Source organism: Mobula hypostoma, chromosome 23 (assembly GCF_963921235.1).
Source record: "Mobula hypostoma chromosome 23, sMobHyp1.1, whole genome shotgun sequence".
Classification (NCBI taxonomy): Eukaryota; Metazoa; Chordata; class Chondrichthyes; order Myliobatiformes; family Myliobatidae; genus Mobula; species Mobula hypostoma.
In genome coordinates, this window is record NC_086119.1 from 59647595 (window position 1) to 59673666 (window position 26072).

Sequence of the window (26072 nt, forward strand, 5' to 3'; positions counted from 1 at the left end):
TTTTTCAGCTTTCTACCTAGCTCCTTAAAACCTCTCTTCAGGAATTCCTCCCCTTGTCTACCTACGTCACAAATGGTGCCAATATGCACCAAGACTTCTGGCTGCTCACCCTCGACATTGATCCGGTCAGAGACATTGCTGACCCTGGCACCAGGAAAGCAACATACCATGCGGGTGGATCTATCATGCCCACAGAATCTCATCTCTGATCCTCTGACTATAGAATCACCTATCAACACTGCAGTCTTCTTCACCTCTCTGCTCTTCAGAGCCACAACACCAGATTCAGTGCCAGAGACCGGCTCACTATGTCTCCCACCAGTAGGTCATCCCCCTCAATAGTATCTACACCTTGCCCAAAGGTGACTGCAGGCTAGCAGAGGTAAGGAGTGCCTTACACTTCCTTTGGTAGACCCATATCTCCATCCCACCACTCATCAAAATATTACAATTGTTATTTCAGTATCAGTTTCCAAAGCTGGTTTTATAATTTTGTATTCTATAGTAACAACAAAACAACTGAAATCTTAAAGTGCCAGCAAGAATCCAATTACAATTGCTTCCATTTTATCCCAAAGTAAATCTAAGCTGATGCTCTCAGATAAAAGTAAATTATCTTTTCAAGAAGAGCAAACTTCTTTTTTTTGTCATTTGCTAACTTTAACTCTTTAACCATGCTCACTAGTATAGCTTACCTAGAAAGTACTGCCCTTTCTACTTGCTGGTCCTCCGTGTATCGTAATGAGTTTCCTTCCTTACAACAATAATTACAAAAAAGTGTTTCACTTGCTGTTACCAGGTCAAGCAGATTCTGTAGAAATGTAGGTATTTTCTCTTGTAATGAAGCAGTCTATTCATTGGGTATGCTAACTATTGACACTAAACAGATTTGAAAATTCTCAATAAAAAGTTGCCAAATAGCAAGATATCCAATGACTATATTAGAAATAACAGGTCTTCAGAAGCCAACAACTTGTTGAGAAACGCAGACTCAATCTCAGAACTGTTCAAATACCTATTTAGTTCATAAATGTTTAGACTGGATAGACTATTTTGCAACTAATTTCAGAAAATTTAATATCAATGTAATAATTAGCCACTCCCACCAGGCATATTAGGATGTGTCATAATTTGTATGCTTTATTTCCAGAGGAACAAAATTGCTTAACTTTGACTTAAAGCTTGGACAGCTGAATCCAATGGTAAGATTGTAGAATGAAAGATAAATCTGCAACATTTTGGATAAAGGAGATTACATCACCTGGTGCACACCCATCTCAATCATGAAACAAACCCAGCCAAATCTGAGATTGGATATCTGAGATTCAGTTTGTACTGCACAATTCCCTCAACTAACTAACAAAGAAAGGGAATAAAGCTATAACTCAACACCTTTATGTATCTTGAAGACACTTAGCTGTTATTAACTTTGCAATTTTGTACAAATTATTGAAGGCCAATTTGGAATATGATATTAGGTACTGTTCCATCAAAAGATCAATTAAGCACTTGAATACACAAAGGAAGCAAAGACTCAAAGGCTCAAATAGCATGGAAACTGTCCATTTGACCCCTTATCCATGCCATCCAGTGGGCACTCATCTGCATTATTCCCTTTCCCAACACCTGCAAGATGAGGTTTGATTCTAAATATCAGGATTTCAAGTTTTAACAGAAAATGGTATTGATTTTCATGACAAGATTGTGGGTGCAATTAAAGCCTTTAATACAAAGAGTTTAGGCTAACTTAGGTATATTTCTCAACCATGACTTGTTAGGACAGAGCCACAGGAATTCAAAACTACCTCATTTTAAGACACTTCCTTCCCTCTGAGCTGAGAATGAAACAAAGACACTTAACAATTGCACTGTATCATAGCAACTAACTTTCAAAAATACTTAGCGCAAATAGATGATTAATCAAAATCCCTAAAGGCAAAAGAACACAATGAATCACTTATGCTGGTAACTAATGTGGTACTTTATGGTTGCAGACAAGAAGCTTAACTTCTCTTAATATATAAACAGGGCAGGACCCTTGCTATGGTAAATTACTCCAGGCCTGTGGGAGTTAGAGCAGTGATAGGCTAAAGAACTTTTAACCTTTATAACTTCATGATATTCAATACAGTCGGAGAAGATAGTATAAAGCCATACACTTGAAATATTTCTAAAACCATAACACATTTTCAAATTAAAAAACTATATCTTTTCCAACCCAACTATGTGTTCTAACTGCTCATATGAAGGGTGAGGAAAGGGAATCCAGCTGCTCCATGCCCACGATTGGTTGCACTTGTGTTATAATTGCACTGGAGGACTATAAGAACAAAAGACTGCTATTTAGTGTGAGTCCATACAGTCTCATTCATTGTGCTAATATCTGTTCCGTGTCTAACTTTGGCTTTGGGCCCACCCCTGCTACAGGAGCACTGCGCTGGATACAAGACCATTTTTTAGTCATGAACCAACTAACCTGTCCCCAGCCCTGAATCTTGTTTTTTTTCACAGGAACCTTTATCACAAGGAATTCTGCCTTGTACCAGTCCCACTACCCTAGGCACAACATGATCTGGCACCAGCCCAATCCTATGCCTTTACCCTGGGAGCAGGAAGCCTCAACTCTATCTCTACCCACTGACACATGGACAGTCTATCTTGGCCTACTCCAAATCTGCTCTACATACTGCCTGTCTTTGTTCTAGTACTCTTCCCTGGGATTCCCAACTCCAGGCACAGACCAGACCCAAAACCAGTTCCATCTGCCATTTATCTTTCCTCCTAATGGCTCCCATTACCACCTCCTTTACATATCAGATTCTAGCATTGGTAGCCATTTGTGTTCCTGCTCATCTCCTTCCAACAGCTGTCTCTCACATTCACACTTCCTTCCTCACCACACCTCACTCCACCTGCCTCTCGTTTTGTTTCTCTTCGTGGTCCTCCATCTATCATTCACCAGCCACCATATCCTAACTCCAACCTGACTTGGAGCAATCTGTCTGTTGTTTTTTCGCTCCTCTTCAGTATTTGGGTCTTTAATCACCCTGGACCCTTGTCTCACCACTCTGCTTTCTTTTAATCCAGCCCAACGTTGTGACCTGACACATCAAATCCTTTCCTCCTACAGATGAGCAGCTCGACCTGAGTTCCTCCAGATTATTTGTTGCTCCAACTCCATCATCCATGATCAGACCACATACACATCTCAACTCTGACTCATAATGCTCCTGTACCAGCTCTTACCTCACCACTATCTGCAGCTTAGCTCCAAATCCTTACCTTACAGCTGTGCAGACACCTGGCTCCACCCTCTGAAACAGGGCATCTGATGCTGAATATTCATCCACTTTGTATACTTCCTTCACCACCTGGTTCAGCCAATTGTGATGCATACTGTCAATCATTCGATCAGCTTCATCAATGATCTGAAAAACAATCACACAAAGGGTTACTGTCCTTATTCCTTTCATCACACACTGTCCATGATCCTTGATAGATCCTTGCAAGAGACAGTGGAATACTTCTGCATCATTCATCAGGACAGAGACACACACTGATGCTAGACACACACAAGTGGATGTCAAGTATCCAGCAAAACTCTCAAGTCATCCTTCCCACAATCAAATGTCCCAACAATAAGATGCACCTCAATTCACAACAACAGAAAGCTGGCCGAGGAATTGGGAGGTGGATCTGTGAACTGCTTAGTTATATTGGTCATGTTATGGAAAGGAAGAAAGTTATAATTATTGAGAAATGTCAACCAGCTGCTTGAAGTCTTACCAAGTATCGGAGATGCTGTAGACTGAATCCATCTGTTTTGGTAATGTGGTCAACCAGACGTCCCGGAGTTGAAATTACAATATCTGCCAAGCTGCGGTAACCCATAATTCTTCAGCGATGAAAGTATGTAAAAGGCAATAGGAATTGTGACTCCCAATGATAACATTGCAACAACAGTCAAATATTGATGCATGTCTATCAGAAAACAACAATAACATTGCAACTACAGTACAGGTGTCCCCCGCTTTTCGAACGTTCGCTTTACGAAAGACCTACATTAGTACCCTGTTTTCGCTTTCAGAATGTGTTTTCACTGTTACGAAGAAAGGCAGCGCGCGAAAAAATCAGCACGTGCCCCGAGCAGCCACTCTGCCCGGATTCAGAACGGCATTGCTGAAACACGTTGCATTGAGCAGCCGTTAGCAAGATGAGTTCCAAGGTGTCGGAAAAGCCTAAAAGAGTAAGGGTGTTACACTTAGCGTAAAACTAGACATAATTAAGCATTTCGATCGTGGTGAACGAAGCAAGGACAAAGTGAGTTTGGCTTGTGGAAGTTGACGAAGATGATGTTGAAGAGGTTTTGGCATCCCATGACCAAGAACTGATAGATGAAGAGCTGATGCAATTGGAAGAGGAAAGGACAACAATCAAAACCGAATGCAGAAAGTGAAGCAACTGCGTGAGATTTTTGCTGCAATGATAAAGTACAACTTTAATTTTGAAAGGGTACGTAGGTTTAGGGGATATTTGCAGGATGGTTTGAGTGCTTACAAACAACTGAATGATAGGAAAATGAGCGAGGCTCAGCAGTCAAGCAAGCCTTCCACATCAGCCACAGCAGACGACAAACCTCGACCTTCGACATCGAGGCAGCCAGTCATAGGAGAAGATGAGCTGCCTGCCCTAATAGAAACAGATGGCGATGAGATGACACCCCAGTGTCCCACCACCCCAACCCCCCGGGCCCCCAACAGATACCGATTCGCGGAGAATGCAGCGGTAGATGGAAGGCACACAGCACATCTTTAAGAAAAAAGCTGAAATAAACATGCTAATTAATTAGGTGCCACCCGGCACGTAATTGTCAGCCTAGATCAAAGGCGATGCAGCCTCTGATCTGGGCCGACAATTACGTGCCGGGCAGCACCTAATTAATTAGCATGTTTATTTCAGCTTTTTTCTTAAAGGTGTGCTGGATGCGTCCCGGCTACCGCTGTACCCCTGCATGCTTCGCAGCCTGGTATTGGTCGGCAGCCCATAGGGTGGGGGCCACTGCACCACCCCAACCTGCGACAACTCAGTCTAACACACCATCATCAGTGTGCTCGGCGCTGTCCCAATTCCGGTAAGTAATACTACACTGTACATACATTATTTCTACTTTATATCGGCTGTGTATTTTTACGTGTTATTTGGTATGATTTGGCAGCTTCATAGCCTAAACGTTACTGGAGAGAGTGTTTTGCCAACAGCGCTTGCGTGAGATTTTCTGCCAAGAGCGCTTGCACCTTGTTTTTGCCGAGAGTGCTTGCATGAGATTTTCGCTACAGAGAACAGTCCAGGCAATCGTTGTAGTATTTCTACTTTATATAAGCTGTGTATTTATCATATCATTCCTGCTTTTACTATACATTACTGTTATTTTAGGTTTTAAGTGTTATTTGGCATGATTTGGTAGGTTATTTTTGGGTCTGCGAACTCTCACAAATTTTTCCCATATAAATGAATGGTAATTGCTTCTTCGCTTTATGACATTCCGGCTTACGAACCTGTACAGGTTTCCCCTGCCATCCGAAGGTAGAGCATTCCTATGAAACGGTTTGTAAGCGGGAAATTCCACAAGCCAAACTCACTTTGTCCTTACTTCGTTCACCACGATCGAAACACTTAATTATGTCTAATTTTACGCTAAGTGCAACACCCTTACAAGCTCTTTTAGGCTTTTCCGATACCATAGAACTCATCTTGCAAACGGCTGCTCACAAGCAATGCTGGCGAGAATGCAGTTCCGAATCCGGGGGAGAACGGCTGCTCGGGGCGCGCGCTGCTTTTATCGCGCGCTGATTTTTTATCGCACACTGCTTTTTTTTCGTAACAGTGAAAACACCTTCTGAAAGCAAAATCAGGGAACTAATGTAGGTCTTTCATTACAGTGAGGTTTTGTAAAGCCAACGTTCGTAAAGCGGGGGACACCTGTATTCCAAATGAACACTATTTATATGTTTGCGTTAAGGAACAAAATGAATAAATTACAGGTATATATTCAACTTGGAGACAATCACAAATAGCTAATACTGATGTAGACCTGCAAGAGGGTCATGCTGTTGACTAATGTATTGAACAACAAGATTTACAAGAAAGATATAGATATATTGTGGTGGTAGGGGATTTTAATTTTCCATACTGTTAGGGGTCTAGATGGTTTAGAGTTTGTAAAATGTGTTCAAAATCAGTATATAGAGGGACCAACCAGAGGGGATGCAATATTGGATCTCCTGTTAGGAAACGAATTAGGGCAAGTGACAGAAGTCTGTGTAGGGGAGCACTTTGGTTGCAGTGATCGTAACACCATTAGTTTCAATTTGCATGGACAAGGATAGATCTGGTCCTAGGGTTGAGGTTCTGAACTGGAAGAAGGCCAAATTTGAAGAAATGAGAAAGGATCTAAAAAGCGTGGATTGGGACAGGTTGTTCTCTGGCAAAGATGTGATTGGTAGGGGGGAAGCCTTCAAAGGGGAAATTTTGAGAGTGCAGAGTTTGTATGTTCCTGTCAGGATTAAAGGCAAATTGAATAGGAATAAGGAACCTTGGTTCTCAAGGGATATTGCAACTCTGATAAAGAAGGAGTTGTACGACATGTATAGGAAACAGGGGGTAAATCAGGTGCTTGAGGAGTATAAGAAGTACAAGAAAATACTTAAGAAAGAAATCAGGAGGGCTAAAAGAAGACATGAGGTTGCCTTGGCAGTCAAAGTGAAGGATAATCCAAAGAGCTTTTACAGGTATATTAAGAGCAAAAGGATTGTAAGGGATAAAATTGGTCCTCTTGAAGATCAGAGTGGTCAGCCTTGTGCGGAACCAAAGGAACTGGGGGAGATCTTAAATAGGTTTTTTGCGTTCTGTATTTACTAAGGAAGCTGGTATGAAATCTATGGAATTGAGGGAATCAAGTAGTGAGACCATGGAAACTGTACAGATTGAAAAGGAGGAGGTGCTTGCTGTCTTGAGGAAAATTAAAGTGGATAAATCCCTGGGACCTGACAGAGTGTTCCCTCGGACCTTGAAGGAGATTAGTGTTGAAATTGCGGGGGCCCTGGCAGAAATATTTAAAATGTCGCTGTCTACGGGTGAAGTGCTGGAGGATTGGAGAGTGGCTCATGTTGTTCCATTGTTTAAAAAAGGATCGAAAAGTAGTCCAGGAAATTATAGGCCGGTGAGTTTAACGTCAGTAGTAGGTAAGTTATTGGAGGGAGTACTAAGAGACAGAATCTACAAGCATTTGGATAGACAGGGGCTTATTAGGGAGAGTCAACATGGCTTTGTGCATGGTAGATCATGTTTGACCAATCTGTTGGAGTTTTTCGAGGAGGTTACCAGGAAAGTGGATGAAGGGAAAGGCAGTGGATATTGTCTACATGGACTTCAGTAAGGCCTTTGACAAGGTCCCGCATGGGAAGTTAGTTAGGAAAATTCAGTCGCTAGGTATACATGGAGAGGTGGTAAATTGGATTAGACATTGGCTCGATGGAAGAAGCCAGAGAGTGGTGGTAGAGAATTGCTTCTGTGAGTGGAGGCCTGTGACTAGTGGTGTGCCACAGGGATCAGTGCTGGGTCCATTGTTATTTGTCATCTATATCAATGATCTGGATGATAATGTGGTAAATTGGATCAGCAAGTTTGCTGATGATACAAAGATTGGAGGTGTAGTAGACAGTGAGGAAGGTTTTCAGAGCCTGCAGAGGGACTTGGACCAGCTGGAAAAATGGGCTGAAAAATGGCAGATGGAGTTTAATACAGACAAGTATGAGGTATTGCACGTTGGAAGGACAAACCAAGGTAGAACATATAGGGTTAATGGTAAGGCACTGAGGAGTGCAGTGGAACAGAGGGATCTGGGAATACAGATACAAAATTCCCTAAAAGTGGTGTCACAGGTAGATAGGGTCGTAAAGAGAGCTTTTGGTACATTGGCCTTTATTAATCGAAGTATTGAGTATAAGAGCTGGAATGTTATGATGAGGTTGTATAAGGCATTGGTGAGGCTGAATCTGGAGTATTGTGTTCAGTTTTGATCACCAAATTACAGGAAGGATATAAATAAGGTTGAAAGAGTGCAGAGAAGGTTTACAAGGATGTTGCCGGGACTTGAGAAACTCAGTTACAGAGAAAGGTTGAATAGGTTAGGACTTTATTCCCGGAGCGTAGAAGATTGAGGGGAGATTTGATAGAGGTATATAAAATTATGATGGGTATAGATAGAGTGAATGCAAGCAGGCTTTTTCCACTGAGGCAAGGGGAGAAAAAAACCGGAGGACATGGGTTAAGGGTGAGGGAGGAAAAGTTTAAAGGGAACATTAGGGGGGGCTTCTTCACACAGAGAGTGGTGGGAGTATGGAATGAGCTTGCAGACGAGGTGGTAAATGCGGGTTCTTTTTTAACATTTAAGAATAAATTGGACAGATACATGGATGGGAGGTGTATGGAGGGGATATGGTCCGTGTGCAGGTCAGTGGGACTAGGCAGAAAATGGTTTGGCACAGCCAAGAAGGGCCAAAGGGCCTGTTTCTGTGCTGTAGTTTCTATGGTTCTATGGGGTAGAGGATGAGGAGCACCCAAATGATGAAGACTTAAACATTTCAACAATAGAGGTGCACGAAGTGTTTTTTTAAAAAATTAAAGTTTAGGACTTCAACAGGAGTAACTTGATCAGCCTTTGGTAGTGACTGTGCAGTGGTAGGATAAAACATGATCATGAGACATAGGAGCAAAATTAGACCATTCAGCACATTGAGTTTGCTCCACCATTTCATCATGGCTGATTCATTATCCTTCTCAGCAGTAGCCTCCCCTGCATTCAGGACACCTTTAAAGGCGATGCCTCAAAAATGGCGACATCCATCATTAAGGGTCCCCATCACCTAGGACATGCCCTCTTCTTATTGCTACCACCAAGAAGCTTGAACATACACAATCACTATTTCAGCAACATCTTCTTTCCCTCTAGCATCAGATTTCTGATTGGACAATGAACCCATAAACACTATTTTTTCCTTCCCTTTTTGCGCTACATATTGAATTTAATTTTCTTTTTTAATATATATGCTTCTTATTGTAATTTATAGTTTTTAGTATTATCTATTGCAGTGCACTGCTTCAGCTAAACAACAACTTTCGTGACATATGCCAGTGATATTAAATCTGATTATGATTTCCATTCCCCTTTCTTCTCCTTACTAATCAAGAACAAATCAGCCTCATTTTAAATATACCCTATGACTTGGCCTCCACAACCAGTTGTGGCAATTAATACCAGAGATTCACCATGCTCTGCCTATAGAAATCCTTCCTCATTTAAGTTGTAAAGAGATGTTCTTGTATTCTGAGGCGGTGCCCTCTGTCTGGTCTTAAGACTCCCCCACAACAGAAAACATCCTCTCTACCTATATATTTGGCCTTTCAATAGCTGATAGGTTTCAATGGGATCCCCCATTATTCTTCTAAACTACACTAAGTAAAGGCACAGTGGTATCAAACATTCTTCACATGTTAACCCTTTCATTACTGGAATCATTCTCATGAACCTCCTCCGGATTATGTCCAATGACAGCACATCCTTTCTCCGATATGAGGCCTAAGACTGCTCAGAATATTCCAAGTGTGATCTGATTAATGTCTTATAAAGCCTCAGGATTACATCCTTGCTCTTATACTCTTGTCCGCTCAAAATGAATGCTAACGTTGCATTTGTTTTCCTTACCACTGACTCAACCTTTAAGTTAACCTTTACGGAACCCTGCACAAGGACTCCCAAGTCCATTTGCACCTCTGATTTATAAATTTGTTCCCCATTTAGAAAATAATCTATGCCTTTATTCCTTCTACCAAAATACAAAATCATGCACTTCCCTACACTGTATTCCATATGTCATTTATTTGTCCATTCTCCTAAGCTGTCCAAGTCCTTCTACAGACTCCCTGCTTATTCAACACTACCTGCCTCTCCACCTTATATTTGTATCATCTGCAAACATGGCCATAAAGCCAAAAATATATAATGCAAATATTATGCAAGCATGTAGATTTATGGAAGTACAAACGTATTTTAATTCTTGTATATATTGGGGAACATGAACTAGATCTTGTCAGAAATATGGGAATAAATATGGGAATGTTCAAGATAATTTTCTGTAACAAAGATTCAGAACCAATAAGACATCAGGCAATTTTACATTTAGAGTGGAATAATGAAACAAGTTTAGCTTACTTGACTGCATACGATGTTTATTGAGAGATTTGTCCCCCCTAAACTGGGCAAATCTATTTATGGTTAAAATAGTGTTAGATCGGCAGAAGGAATTCAGAAAATAACTTGACCTGATTTTAAAAAAATCATTTCTATTCTCTAGCCACAAAAAAATAGAACGTTGAACTAAAAGAAAAAAATGTCAAAATAAATCCAGCCAATGTAAATAAAGCATGCAATAATAGTTGTAGTCCATGGCTGTGAGGTTGAGAGTAATAAAAATATTTATTAAGAATATTAAATATTTTAACAACTTTATTGTAAAATAATGGGTGGTCAGGCACAAAGTGAGCCCTTTCACTATTTCACAATGATAAGATGGATACAGCGCCATTTTGAGGGATTACTGCATTCTCTCTATTTCACAGGAGACATGGCTCACTCCAGACACATTGAATACAGCACTCCCAACAGAAGGATTTTCAAACTACCAGATGGTTGGAACTGCTGATTCACTGAAGACAACTGGTGAGGGTCTGTGTTTCATGATAAACTCTTCTTGGTGTTCAAAAGTAGGAGTCTTGTCGCACTCTTATTCTCCCAACCTGGAACATCTAATGATTACTGAGAGAGTCCTCCGTGATCCTCATAGCAGTCTACATACTGTATTGTATGCCACAATTAGTAAACAAGAAAAAGCCTACCCCAACACCTTTTAAATCATTGCCAGGAACTTGAAGGTTCACTTGTGGAAATTAACACCACATTATCATCAATATATCACCCGCAGCACCAGGGGTCCCAACACACTCAACCACTGCTACACCACCATCAGGAATGCCTACTGTTCCATCTCTAAACAACATTTCAGGAAACCTGAACTTCTGACCATCATCTTCCTACTTGCACGTAGGCAGAGACCACAGAGCAAGGCTCCAGAGGTAAGAACGGCAATGAGGTGGTCGGGGAAGGCAAAGGAGCAGCTATGGGACTGCTCCAAGTTGATGGACTGGACCATGTTCAAGGACTCTGATGATCCGAACGAATAAGCCACAGTTGTCATGAATTTTACAAAGTCACTCATGGATGAGTATGCCCCACAAAAACATTCAGAGTCTTCCCCAATCAGAAGCCCTGGATGAACCAAGACATCCATAATCGGCTGAGTGCCTGATCAGTGGCGTTCAAGTCTAGCAACCAAGTTAAAAACAAGAGGTTCAGGTATGATCTCCAGAAAACCATCTCACATACGAAGTGGCAACTCTGGATCAAACTTGAATCACAGCAGGATACTTGAGTGCTGTGGCAGGGTTGACTGCTATCACCTACGACAAAGTAAAACCAAGCTGCAAATGTGACAACAAGGTTTCGCTCCCAGGTGAGCTGATTGCCTTTTATGCTTGCTTTGACTGACAGAACATGGAGACACCTTCTGCAACTCAACAGCCCCTGATGACCCTGTGATTTCAGTCTCTGAGACTGATGTGAGAGCATCCATCAAAAAGATTGAACCAACAAAAAGATTGTGCCCGGACCATGTACCTTGCTTTGGGAGATTGAGGTACTCGTCTGCTTCAAGCAGGCTTCGATCATACCAGTGCCCAAGAAGAATGTAGTAACGTGCATCAATGACTATCGTTCGGCAGCACTTAAATCCACTGTAATGAAGTGCTTTTGAAAGGTTGGTAATAAAACATATGATTTAGCTTAGAAAAATAGGGGGCTAAGGGTTACCCTCGTTAACTTCTAAAATAAGTACATGTTCAGCACAGCATCGTGGGCCAAAGGGCTTGTGTTGTGCTGTGGGTTTTCTATGTTTCTAACTCCTGCCTGAGGGGTGACTTGGATCCACTCCAAAGTGCCTATCAGCACAGATCAACAGTAAATGCCATTTCATTGGCTCTTCATTCAATCCTGGAACATCTAGACAGTAAAGATACATACATCAAGATGCTCTTCTTTGACTACAGCTCTGCATTCAACACTACCCCCTCAAACTAATCAATAAACTTCAAAACCTAAGCCTCAGTATCTCCTTGTGCAACTGGATCCTTGATTTCCTCATTTGCAGATCCAAGTCAGTTTGGATTGGCAACAACATCTCCTCCACAATCACCATCAGCACAGGTACACCACAAAGCCCCCTGCTCTACTTGTTTTATACTTATGACTGTGTAGCTAAGTACAGCTCTAATGCCATCGTTAAGTTTGCTGACGACACCACCGCTGTTGCACAAATCAAAGGTGGCGATGAAACAGCATATCGAGGGAGATTTAAAATCCGTCTGAATACTGCCACAACAGCAACCTCTCACTCAATGTCAGCAAAAGCAAAGAGCTGGTTATTGACCATAGGAGGAGGAAACCAGAGGTCCACGTGCCAGATCTCATCAGCGGATCAGAGATGGAGAGGATCAGCTACTTTAAAATCCTCAACATTATCATTTCAGACGATCTGTCCCGGGTCCAGCACATTAAATGCCATTACAAAGAAGGCATTGCAGCACCTCTACTTTCTTAGAAGTTTGCGAAGATTCAGCATGTCATCTAAAACTTTGACAAACTTCTATAGACGTGCAGTGGGGAGTATACAGACTGGTATGGAAACAACAATACCCTTGAATGGAAAGGCCGACAAATAGTAGTGGATATAGCCCAGTCCTTCAGAGGTAAAGCCCTCCCCACCATCGAGCACATCTACAAGGAATGCAGGCACAGGAAAGCAGTATCCATCATCAGTGACCTCAACCACCATGCTCTCTTTGGGACACCAAAAGCACTGATCTCATTTTATTTTCCCCATATTTACATCAATTCTCCTCAAATCTCATCACTCATTACAAACTACGGGTAAATCACAGTGGCTAATTTACCTAGCACTCGCATGCCTTTGTAATGTGGAAGGAAACCTGCATAATTACAGGGTCAATGTGCAAACTCTGCACATTCAGCACTGAAGGTCAGAATGAAACCCGGATCCCTGGATCTTGAAATTTGAGGGAACCATTCTTATCAGATGTACAGTCTACAAAAAGTACTAGATACAGCCCAGTGCATCATTGTCAAAGCCCTTCCCACCATCTACAAAATAATGCAGCATCCATCATCAAGGACCCCACCATCCAGGTCTTGCTCTCTTTTCGCTGCTGCATTGGGCAGGAGGTATTGGAGCCGTTAAGTTCCACACCACCAGGTTCAGCAACAGTTATTATCCTTCACCTATCAGGCTTCTGAACCAGCATGGATAATCTCACTCACCTTAACAACGAAATAATTCTACAACCTAAGGACTCTACAACTCATGTTCTCAGTTTTATTTACCAACTTTATTTATTTGTTTATTATTATTATTTTGTATTTGCACAGATTGTCTTTTCCACATTAGTTGTTTGATCGTATTGTATTTCTTTGCTCTATTGTGAACATCTTCAAGAAAATGAATCTCAAGTAGTACATTTAAAAACGCAAACGCGAGGAAATCTTCAGATGCTGGAAGTTCAAGCAACACACATCAAAGTTGCTGGTGAACGCAGCAGGCCAGGCAGCAACTTACTAGCCCATGCTTGAGTACTCTATTTGTCTTGGAATACTTCAGTTTTGCTGATGAGTAAGAGCATTTTCTGACAATTTGCTACAGGCTGAGTAAACCGGCAAGCTTTAAATGGATACGTCATACCTGGAAAATATTTCACAGTACTGGTTAGCTAGCTGTAGTGGAAGAGCTGCCTAAAGGTTCAATTAGTTCTAGGGCATGTCTTTACCACCACATCAAGATTTTGTCAGATCCCATTACGTTTATCTGAATTACCATTCTAACTGGTTGCATCACCAACTGGTAAGGAGAGGTCGATGCACAGGAGTGGAAAAAGCTGCAGAGGGTTGTAAACTCCAGCTCCATCATAGGCAATAATCTCCGCAGCAGCAAGAGTATTTCCAAAATGCAATGCCTCAAGAAGATGACATCCATCATTAAGGACTCACATCACCCAGTACACGCCATCTTCTCATTACTACCATCAGAAAGGAGATACAGGTCCCTGAAGATACACACTCAATGTTTTAGGAACAGCTTCTTCCCCTTCAACAACAGATTTCTGAAAGGTCAATAAACTCATGAACACTACATTGCCATTTTTGCTCTTTTTTCACTATTTATTATTTTTATATATATATATATATATATATATATATATATATATATTTGTTACTGATATTTATAGCATATGTTATGTATTTCACTGTAATGTTGCCATAAGACAAATTTCATGAATATACTCAGTGGCCACTTTATTAAGTACACCTGTATACCCGCTTGCTAATGCAAATATCTAATCAGCTAATCATGTGGCACTCATTCAGTGCATAAAAGCATGCAGACATGGTCAAAAGGTTCAGTTGTTCATACCAAACATCAGAATGAGGAAGAAATGGGACTTTGACTGTGGAATGATTGTTGGTGACAGATGGGGTGGTTTGAGTAGCTACAAAACTGCTGATCTCCTGAGATTTTTACACACAGCAGGCTGTAGAGTTTTCAGCGATAAACAAACAAAAACACATCGAATGAGTAGCGATTCTGTGTGCAAAAGCGCCTTGTTAATGAGAGTGGTCAGAGGAGAATGGCCAGACTGGTTCAAGCTGACAGGAAGGCGACAATAACTCAAATAACCACGTGTTACACAGTGGTGTGTAAAAGAGAAGAGCATCTCTGGCATACACTCAGTGGCCACTTTATTAGATACAAGGGGGATAAAATGGCCACTGAGTATATACATACTTCTTATTGTAATTACCATATATTTTACTAATTGCACAGTACTGCTACCACAAACCAAATTTCACGGCATTTGTCAGTGATAATAACTCCGATTTTGATTCTGCAGAATCTAAGTGCTCCCTATCAACATCTATTATCGCATGGAATGACTCAAGCCAGTTGGCTTTTGTGATGGTTGAACCTCAGGAAGAACCAAAATGGTTCCCGGCACTTCTGGCTACAAATGCTTCAGCACAGGTTTTGACACTTGCATGCTCTCGCCCATCATTGAAGATGCTCACAGTATGTCCTTGGAGCCTTTTCTCTGATCACTCTTATCTAAACCATTTGTTTGGTATGACTACAGAGTGTGGGATCACTAAGCAATGCCTTTTAAATGCTACTTTTGTTCTTTGGCCAATGTACCCTTGAGCAATAGGTTCCAGATAGCAGCTCATTGCCTGGTCTTGTTTCTGCAATGCTCACTGAACCAAAGTTGATCCCTGGTAATGGTGGACCAAGGGATTGTTGGGGAAGACATTTTTGCTGCTGCTGGCTCACTTCACCTCTATCTAAATTTAGCATACTAGGACAGCCATACAAAACAGAGGGTGCCTGCTGTTAGCTAGTACACAGGCAACCAAAATATGGAATATGCAAGGTGAAGCAGGAGAGTGAGCTAGGGTTGGTGATGTTAACAAATTCAAGGAGGAACATAAATTTAGGAATTAATGAGGGTACTAAAGATAGAGAATAGAACGCAATTTTCTTTCAAACGTTAGACATCGTCAGGTGCAGTGAAATCATTTTTCTTGAACATACACATTCCTGAGATATAAATCTATTCTACTGCTAGTTATATTAGTATATTTGTATCTTATTAATTTGGTAGAATTTCCAAAACAAAACATGCAAAAGTTAGAAATACTTACGTATGTTCAACAAGAGAGGACTGCTCCACAGCAAAGGGTTTTTGTCCAGCAATGATTACTACTCTTAAGTCTATGCCTTCAGCGTAGGTACTGAAAATCTTAAACACCTAAAAATAATCATTTAAATTAAGGAAAGAGAATTATTTGAATTTTTCAAATTTATTAGTTGGTGTGATGCATGATTTCCTAGCCTCCCATCTGATCTGTTCCTATAAAAAGAAATTAGCACATACAGCTGAAGTTAAAACAGGGATGATAATGCATGCCCACATCAAGGGATCTGAGATAGCAGGAGGTGACTTAATTTCCCCCAAGTGTTACCTTGTGGGGCACATAAGAGCACCACCCGGCCTTGCTACAGCAAGTATTTAACAATTGGAGCTACTTACATCACCATAGTAAGTCATTTCCCACAGTGGGTGTGTTGCCAAACTCCGCCGTACAAAGACAGACTTTCTAACCTGGAAAATGTGATTAATGACTAAAAAGTCCAGGCTTGAGCTAGTATCTTTTCACATTGAAAATCTTATAGAATTGGCAACTCTTGAGAACCTGTGGATTTGATTGAAAACTGGAACTAAAAGAAAACTAATAACAAAACTGAAAAATGAACATTTTCAATGTTTTGCATCCTTTTCCATTACAAAAAAATTAAGTACAGAATGAGTTAGCTTTTACGAAGCAATTACTTTCTGCTTACTGACTATATTTTGCTCTCTTTACTTGCTGAGCCATTCTTCGCCAGTGGAGATCACTGGTCGATAGTTAATGGCTTGTAACAGCTTTGGATAATTCTCCTTCACTTGGGGGCTTTGCTGTGACGTGGTAAGCTTTGAGTTCTAATCCATACTTTATCCCACTGGCTAGGGTCCCAAATATACTACATGGCCCACAACACCAACTTATCAATACAACCCACAGAACCTGTTGTCATCAGATTTCTACAAAGTAGATGCAAAATAACTTGAGTACCATCTCTTCTTTACCTGTAGAGCAAGTTCTTTAGTAGGCAATAAGGCCAAGGCTCGAACTCTGCACACTGCGCAGCCCATCAATGCCTGTAAATGGACCCAAAGATTAATTTGAAGTATAGAATGAATGCATAAATGATGAATTGCAATCTCAGAACAACCTAAAGAAAATAAACTATTTTTGAACATTAGTCACTCTGGGAATATAGGCTGGCAATCTGCACATAATAAACTGATAAACGGCACTGGGGTAATAACTAAATATTTTCCCCCAGTGGTGCTGAGTAAAGGATTGGCCAAGAGACTACAATGAAATTTGCTCCTCATCAAAATTGTACTGTGGAACTTTTTAGGTCCAATTGAATGGTTGGATAGATCTCAATTAACCAGTTGTCATGCACAACTGTGTCAGGGTAGATCTCTGGATCAATTATTTGAACACATAATGTGAACTTGAGGCAACAGTCAGTATCTGCTTGGCAGTGCATCGAGGTCAATAAGAAGCTCACCAACATGACAGCATGCTGTCTACAACGCAGTTACCTGCAGTCTAGTAAATAGGTGGCAAGGGATTACATTTAATTTGATGCTGTTTATCTGACATCAGAATGCTAACTACTAAAGCAGACAGCAAACAGGATTTTTAGTCCACAGTCTTCTCCAAGGACCAGGGACAAATTGTGCCATTATGGGACCTGCCTAGTTTAGTTAATCTGCCAGGACAAAACACAGGTTTGAATGCCATTTGCCTTGGCAAGATTATTACTAAAATGGAAACCATCTGAACAAGGGTACTTCACAAGGGCCAATGAAGAAGTTAAGTTTAAGCTGAGTGGTCATTGTTGGAATGGGACAGACCTAGAGTGGAGAGCTTGAAGTTTTCACTCAAGAGACTTCAGCAAGCAGAGGCGAAGACTAAGAAAAGTCTCCAGTAAGTTTCCTTCTTTCTTATTACACAGTTAAAAAGCAATGGGAATGCCAGTCAAGACTGGGGAATGTTTCTCCTGCAGGGTGTAGAAAGACAGACCTCCAATATCCGACGATTACACTTGCAAGAAGACCATGTTAAGCAACTGGAACTGGATCTAGATCATTCAGGAAGCTGAGGGATTGATTGATAGGAGATACAGGGAGGTAGCTATATGCAGAACACAGGAAACAAGGTGACCATCAGGAGGGGGAAAGGGGATAAGCAGCCAGTGCAAGGTACCATTGTGGCTGTTCCCCTCAATAACAAGTATACTGCTTTGGATACTGTTAGAGGGACAACCTGGGAGAGTAAAGCCACAATGGTTAGGTCTCTAGCACTGTGACTCAGAAGGGAAGGTGGGGGGAGGAGAGCGGTGGTCTTAGGGGATTCAATTGTTGGAGTCATAGTCATAGAACAATCCAGCACAGAAACAGGCCCTTTAGTCCATCAAGTCTGTGCCAAACTATTATACAGCCTAGTCCCCCAACCTGCACCTGAACCATAGCTCTCCATACCCTTCCCATCCACATACAGTACCTACCCAAATTTCTCTTAATGTTGAAGTTGAACCTGCATCCATCACTTCCACTGGCAAATTTCCTGTAGGTTGAGCTTCTCTTGGAGAAGAGGATGAGAGAGGTATACAAGATGATAAGAGGCATAGATAGAGTGGATAGCCAGTGGCATTTTCCTGGGGCAAAAATGGCTAATACAAGGGAGAAAATTTTAAGGTGCTTGGAGGAAAATATAGGGGGATGTCAGTAGTTTTTTTTAAATACAGAGAGTGGTAGGTGCTTGGAACATGCTGCCAAGATTGGTCATAGAGGAAGATATATAAGGAATGTTTAATGGGATGAAAGAAAACTGGAGGGCTATGTGGGAGGGAGGGGTTGGACTGATCTTGGAACAGGTAATGGCCTGTACTGTGCTACACTGTTCTGTGCTCACTGTGGAGGAAGAGTCAACGTAGTTGATGTATACTAATTTTTAGACAACATTTTATGCAATATGATCAACTAATAGATTGCATCAGTGCCAACCTTAGGTTAAGTGATAAAACCAACAATTGTGATTACTGGGAATTTATCAAACCACACATTGTAAGCTATGAGGGCTTGAGTGGAATGAAGATGCAATAAATGAAGCTTTCAATTTTGTAATGAAATAAACATTCAATGTAGTTAGGTCCTTGAAGTTAAGTACTATAAATATATGCATAACTGCAGCAGATAAGTGGGAGACAGTGGCCACCATTTACATGCTCATGTACAAATTGATTTATGTATGTAATTAACATAAATCCTTATTACAGCTAAATGCGCAAATCCAAATACCCACAACCTTCTAATTCAGAAACAAGTGTGAAACTGACACTGACAATTAACCATTTATCTTACAGCTTTTTAAAATATTAACTGAGTGCACTTTTGTCATTTCCAATTGAAGAAACAGAAAATAGGAAGAAGTGACACATCAAGCTCACCTGAATAACAGGAATAACAAACGCCAGTGTCTTGCCACTACCAGTTGGTGCAGACACACAGATATCACTTGGCCTGTAGCCTGCTCTGCCCAGTATAAGCCCATGCTTTGAACTTTCCAGCAAGGCAGGGATCACCTCAGCCTGAACTGCAAAGGGCAAAATAGGATTGAAAAGAAGTTAACCACAGAATGTTTAGTCTTAGAACCATAGAACATTACAGCACAGAAACAGGCCTTTTGGCCCTTCTTGCCTGTGCCAAACCATTTTTCTGCCTAGTTCCACTGACCTGCACCTGGACCATATCCCTCCATACACCTCTCATCCATGTACCTGACCAAGTTTTTCTTAAATGTTAAAAGTGAGCCCGCATTTACTTCATCTGGTAGCTCATTCCACACTCCCACCACTCTGTGTGAAGAAGCCCCCCACCCAATGTTCCCTTTAAACTTTTCCCCCTTGCATTCACTCTATCTATACCCATCATAATTTTATATACCTCCATCAAATCTCCCCTCATTCTTCTACGCTCCAGGGAATAAAGTCCTAACCTATTCAACCTTTTCTGGCGACCCACTTTCTACACAAGCGGACCGGCTCACAAAATAGCCCACGTGTGGGGAGAGACTTCTGTAATGTACCTCTGACGTCACTTCCGCCCGGAGAGGGCTAGAAGGGAACTGCTTAAAAGCCATTGCCACAAAGTTTGAATAAACTAGTCTCGAGTGCGACTTACAGACTGCGTGTCGTTATTTCTAGCTCTGTGTGTAGCACATCGCCACATTGGTGACCCCCAATGGGATTTGGACCAAAGATGATCAACTCTTCATCTGTTCACGCAGTTTCGCTAAAACTGCCAACTTTCTGGACACTGCAACCACGCATGTGGTTTGACCAAGCAGATGCCCAGTTCCAGATTTGGCAGATATCTTCAGATTCCACACGTTACTATTACGTGGTGAGCTCCCTTGACCAGGAGACAGCTGCACGGGTTGGGGATTTCATACAGTCACCCCCCCCCCGAAGAAGGCAAATATGCAGCATTCAAAGCGCTGCTCTTAGCGACCTTTGGCCTCTCACGGCGTGAGCGAAGTGCCCGTTTGCTGCACCTGGACGGTTTGGGAGACAGGCCGCCGTCAGCATTAATGAACGAGATGCTGGCCCTGGCTGAAGGACACAAGCCCTGCCTCATCTTTGAGCAGGCGTTCCTAGAACAACTGCCCGAGGACATACATCTGCTGCTGGCCAACGTAGATTTCAGTAACCCCCAGAAGGTGGCGGCCCGGGCAGACGTACTGTGGAAAGCCAAGAGGGAGAGCGGGGCGTCCGTTGGACAGATTACCAAACCACGCGCCCAACAGCAGGCCTGACCAGGCCTAGCAATGGAGCGCACACAACCCAGAGGCAGGAGTGAGGAGGCCAATGAACAGTGGTGTTTCTACCACCAGCGGTGGGGCACAGAAGCCCGTTGTTGTCGCCCGCCCTACAAGTTTTTGGGAAACGCCACGGCCAGCCGCCGCTAATGGCTACGGCAGCTGGCCACCAGGACAGCCCCCTGTACGTCTGGGACAAACAGTCGGGACACCGCTTCTTAGTCGACACTGGAGCGGAGATCAGCATCTTACCTCCGACGGGGTATGACACCCGCAACAGGGAGACGGGACCCACCCTGAGGGCCGCAAACGGCAGCACGAATCGGACAGTGCAGCTACAGTTCGGCGCCAGCTGGTTCACGTGGGACTTCACACTGGCCGCCGTGGCCCAACCACTCCTGGGGGCGGACTTCTTGCGAGCCCACAGCCTGCTGGTCGATTTGCAAGGGAAAAGACTGGTCCATGCAAGACTTTCCAGATGTTCTCCCTGGGTGAAGCCAAGTTGCCGGCCCCACACCTGGACTCCATCACGCTGTCTGACAACGAATTCACCAGAATCCTAGCGGACTTTCCATCGGTTCTGGCACCGCAGTTCACGGCAGCCATCCCAGACACGGAGTACAGCACCACATTCCGACCCAGGGACCACCCCTCCATGCCCGCGCACGAAGGCTCTCCCCCGGACAAGCTCCGCCTGGCGAAGGAGGGGTTCAAGAGGATGGAGGAATTGGGGATCATACGGCGGTCCAACAGCCTATGGGCCTCCCCCTTCCACATGGTGCCCAAAGTAGCCGGGGACTGGAGACCATGCGGTGACTATCGCAGACTGAACGAGGCTACAACTCCAGACCACTACCCCATGCTGGAGAATAAAATGGACGAACTGACTGCGCTTGTCAGGAGTCAGAGAACATTTCAGGAGAGCATTGTCATGTGCTTCACTGAGACGTGGCTGCACGAGGACATTCAGATCAAAACGTTTCCATAGAGGGCTTCCAGACCGTTCGAGCTGACCAGAATTGCACTGAGAGTGGTAAGCGTAAAGGAGGGGGGCTTGCGGTTCTGGTAAATAACAGATGGTGCAATCCTGGGCATATTACGATCAAGGAACAGGTCTGTAGCCCGGATATTGAACTTTTTGCTGTTGGACTCCGGTCATATTATTTGCCAAGGGAAATCTCACATGCAATTGTGGTTGTTGTGTACATCCCTCCCTCTGCCAACCCGACGTCGGCGTGTAACATCATTTACACCGTCATAGCCAGATTACAAACCCAGCACCCGAGTGTCCTCATTATTATCTCGAGTAACTTCAATCATGTTACCATGGCTAGAACACTGCCCAACTTCACGCAGTATATGAGCTGTACAACCAGAGGGGAGAGGACTCTGGATTTGATGTACGCTAGCATTAAGGATGCATACAGCCCCTCTCCCCTCCCCCCACTGGGAAGGTCAGATCACAATCTGGTGCATCTAAAACCCTAGCAACACACATCAAAGTTGCTGGTGAACGCAGAAGGCCAGGCAGCATCTTTAGGAAGAGGTGCAGTCGACGTTTCAGGCCGAGACCCTTCATCAGGACTAACTGAAGGAAGAGTGAGTAAGGGATTTGAAAGTTGGAGGGGGAGGGGGAGATCCAAAATGATAGGAGAAGACAGGAGGGGGAGGGATGGACCCAAGAGCTGGACAGGTGATAGGCAAAAGGGGATACGAGAGGATCATGGGACAGGAGGTCTGGGAAGAAAGACAATGGAGGGGCGGAACCCAGAGAATGGGCAAGAGGTATATTCAGAGGGACAGAGGGAGAAAAAGGAGAGTGAGAGAAAGAATGTGTGTATAAAAATAAGTAACAGATGGGGTACGAGGGGAAGGTGGGGCATTAGCGGAAGTTAGAGAAGTCGATGTTCATGCCATCAGGTTGCAGGCTACCCAGACGGAATACAAGGTGTTGTTCCTCCAACCTGAGTGTGGCTTCATCTTTACAGTAGAGGAGGCCGTGGATAGACATGTCAGAATGGGAATGGGATGTGGAATTAAAATGTGTGGCCACTGGGAGATCCTGCTTTTTCTGGCGGACAGAGCGGAGGTGTTCAGCAAAGCGGTCTCCCAGTCTGCGTCGGGTCTCGCCAATATATAAAAGGCCGCATCGGGAGCACCGGATGCAGTATATCACCCCAGTCGACTCACAGGTGAAGTGTCACCTCACCTGGAAGGACTGTCTGGGGCCCTGAATGGTAGTAAGGGAGGAAGTGTAAGGGCATGTGTAGCACTTGTTCCGCTTACACAGGTAAGTGCCAGGAGGGAGATCAGTGGGGAGGGATGGGGGGGACGAATGGACAAGGGAGTTGCATAGGGAGTGATCCCTGCAGAATGCAGAAAGAGGGGGACAGGGAAAGATGTGCTTAGTGGTGGGATCCCGTTGGAGGTGGCGGAAGTTACGGAGAATAATATGTTGGACCCGGAGGCTGGTGGGGTGGTAGGTGAGGACCAGGGGAACCCTATTCCTGGTGGGGTGGCGGGAGGATGGAGTGAGAGCAGATGTTACATGAAATGGGGGAGATGCATTTAAGAGCAGAGTTGATAGTGGAGGAAGGGAAGCCCCTTTCTTTAAAAAAGGAAGACATCTCCCTCGTCCTAGAATGAAAAGCCTCATCCTGAGAGCAGATGCGGCGGAGACGGAGGAATTGCAAGAAGGGGATGGCGTTTTTGCAAGAGACAGGGTGAGAAGAGGAATAGTCCAGATAGCTGTGAGAGTCAGTAGGCTTATAGTAGACATCAATGGATAAGCTGTCTCCAGAGACAGAGACAGAAAGATCTAGAAAGGGGAGGGAGGTGTTGGAAATGGATCCAGAGACAGAGACAAAAAGATCTAGAAAGGGGAGGGAGGTGTCGGAAATGGATTTTTAAAGAAAGGGGCTTCCCTTCCTCCACTATCAACTCTGCTCTTAAACGCATCTCCCCCATTTCACGTACATCTGCTCTCACTCCATTCTCCCGCCACCCCACTAGGAATAGGGTTCCCCTGGTCCTCACCTACCACCCCACCAGCCTCCGGGTCCAACATATTATTCTCCGTAACTTCCGCCACCTCCAACGGGATCCCACCACTAAACACATCTTTCCCTCCCTGCCCCTCTGCATTCTGCAGGGATCGCTCCCTACGCAACTCCCTTGTCCATTCATCCCCCCCATCCCTCCCCACTGATCCCCCTCCTGGCACTTATCCGTGTAAGCGAAACAAGTGCTACACATGCCCTTACACTTCCTCCCTTACCACCATTCAGGGCCCCAAACAGTCCTTCCAGGTGAGGCAACACTTCACCTGTGAGTCGGCTGGGGTGATATACTGCGTCCGGTGCTCCCGATGCGGCCTTTTATATATTGGCGAAACCCGACGCAGACTGGGAGACCGCTTTGCTGAACACCTACGCTCTATCCACCAGAGAAAGCAGGATCTCCCAGTGGCCACACATTTTAATTCCACATCCCATTCCCATTCTGATATGTCTATCCACGGCCTCCTCTACTGTCAAGATGAAGCCACACTCAGGTTGGAGGAACAACACCTTATATTCCGTCTGGGTAGCCTCCAACCTGATGGCATGAACTTCGACTTCTCTAACTTCCGCTAATGCCCCACCTCCCCCTCGTACCCCATCTGTTACTTATTTTTATAAACACATTCTTTCTCTCATTCTCCTTTTTCTCCCTCTGACCCTCTGAATATACCCCTTGCCCATCCTCTGGGTCCCCCCCCACCTGTCTTTCTTCCCGGACCTCCTGTCCCATGATCCTCTCGTATTCCTTTTGCCAATCACCTGTCCAGCTCTTGGGTCCATCCCTCCCCCTCCTGTCTTCTCCTATCATTTTGGATCTCCCCCTCCCCCTCCAACTTTCAAATCCCTTACTCACTCTTCCTTCAGTTAGTCCTGACGAAGGGACTCGGCCTGAAACGTCGACTGCACCTCTTCCTAGAGATGCTGCCTGGCCTGCTGCGATCACCAGCAACTTTTATGTGTGTTGCTTGAATTTCCAGCATCTGCAGAATTCCTGTTGTTTGCATCTAAAACCCTGCTAAGTGCCTCTGGTGAAGAATAAACCTGCAACCTCGAGGACAGTGAGAAAATGGTCGGAGGAGGCTTATGAGGCGCTTCAGGGTTGTTTTGAGGTGACAGACTGGCAGGCACTCTGTGAGCCACGTGGAGAGGATATTGATGGGCTCACAGAGTGCATCACTGATTACATCAACTTCTGTGTGGACTGCAATGTTCCGACAAGAACTGTCCTTTGTTATTCAAATAACAAGCCATGGGTGACAAAGGACATTAAGGACATGCTGAACACTAAAAAGAAGGCGTTTAGAGATGGAAATAGGGAGGAGCTGAGGGCAATACAGACTGACCTGAAAGCCAGGATCAGGGAGGCTAAAGACAGGTACAGGAGGAAGCTTGAGTGGAAACTCCAGCAGAACAACATGAGAGAGGACTGGAGGGGGATGAGGACCATCACTGGGTTCCGGCAAACTAGCAACAGAGGAGCGGAAGGCAGTGTGGACAGGGTCAATGAACCTAACCTGTTCTTAACAGATTTGACAGTGTGGCCCCTGCCCCCCCCCACGAGCCATCTGTTGTCGGCCCCCAACCAACACATTCCACTCTCCCCTCCTACCCCTCCTCACAGTCCCCCACCCTGCTCTCATGACTATACCACTTCCCCACACAAAACCACCACGGTGGGCTTCACAGCTGAACAGGTCAGAAGACAGCTGAAACATCTCAACCCAAGCAAGGCTGCAGGACCGGATGGTGTCAGTACCAGGGTGATCAAAGCCTGTGCCCCTCAGCTATGTGGAGTACTTCGCCATATATTCACCCTGAGCCTGAGGCTCCGGAGGGTTCCTGTGCCGAAGACGCCACGCCCCAGCGGCCTCAATGACTACAGGCCGGTGGCATTGACCTCCCACATCTTGAAGACCCTGGAGAGACTTGTTCTGGAGCTGCTCTGGCCTATGGTCAGGCCACACTGAGATCCCCTCCAGTTCGCCTACCACCCCCGACTAGGAGTTGAGGATGCCATCATCTTCTTGCTGAACCGTGTCTACGCCCAACTGGACAAGCCAGCAAGCACTGTGAGGGTCATGTTTTTTGACTTCTCCAGTGCGTTCAACACCGTCCGCCCTGCTCCGCTGGGGGAGAAGCTGACAGCGATGCAGGTGGATGCTTCCCTGGTATCATGGATTCTTGATTACCTGACTGGCAGACCACAGTACGTGTGCTTGCAACACTGTGTGTCCGACAGAGTGATCAGCAGCACTGGGGCTCCACAGGGAACTGTCTTG

General features: G+C 44.1%; 1 protein-coding gene across 1 annotated transcript in view; it reads right to left on the reverse strand.

The window, feature by feature from the left end:
• ddx51 (DEAD (Asp-Glu-Ala-Asp) box polypeptide 51) overlaps positions 1-26072 on the reverse strand; it is a 73556-nt gene that overhangs the window by 18112 nt on the left and 29372 nt on the right. Inside the window, exons 5-9 of the mRNA XM_063031374.1 lie at positions 19362-19507; positions 16924-16995; positions 15938-16044; positions 3787-3895; positions 3283-3428 (exon numbers count right to left, since the gene is read on the reverse strand). Coding sequence (XP_062887444.1) covers positions 3283-3428; positions 3787-3895; positions 15938-16044; positions 16924-16995; positions 19362-19507 — 580 coding nt within the window. The remainder of the gene's footprint in view (positions 1-3282; positions 3429-3786; positions 3896-15937; positions 16045-16923; positions 16996-19361; positions 19508-26072) is intronic.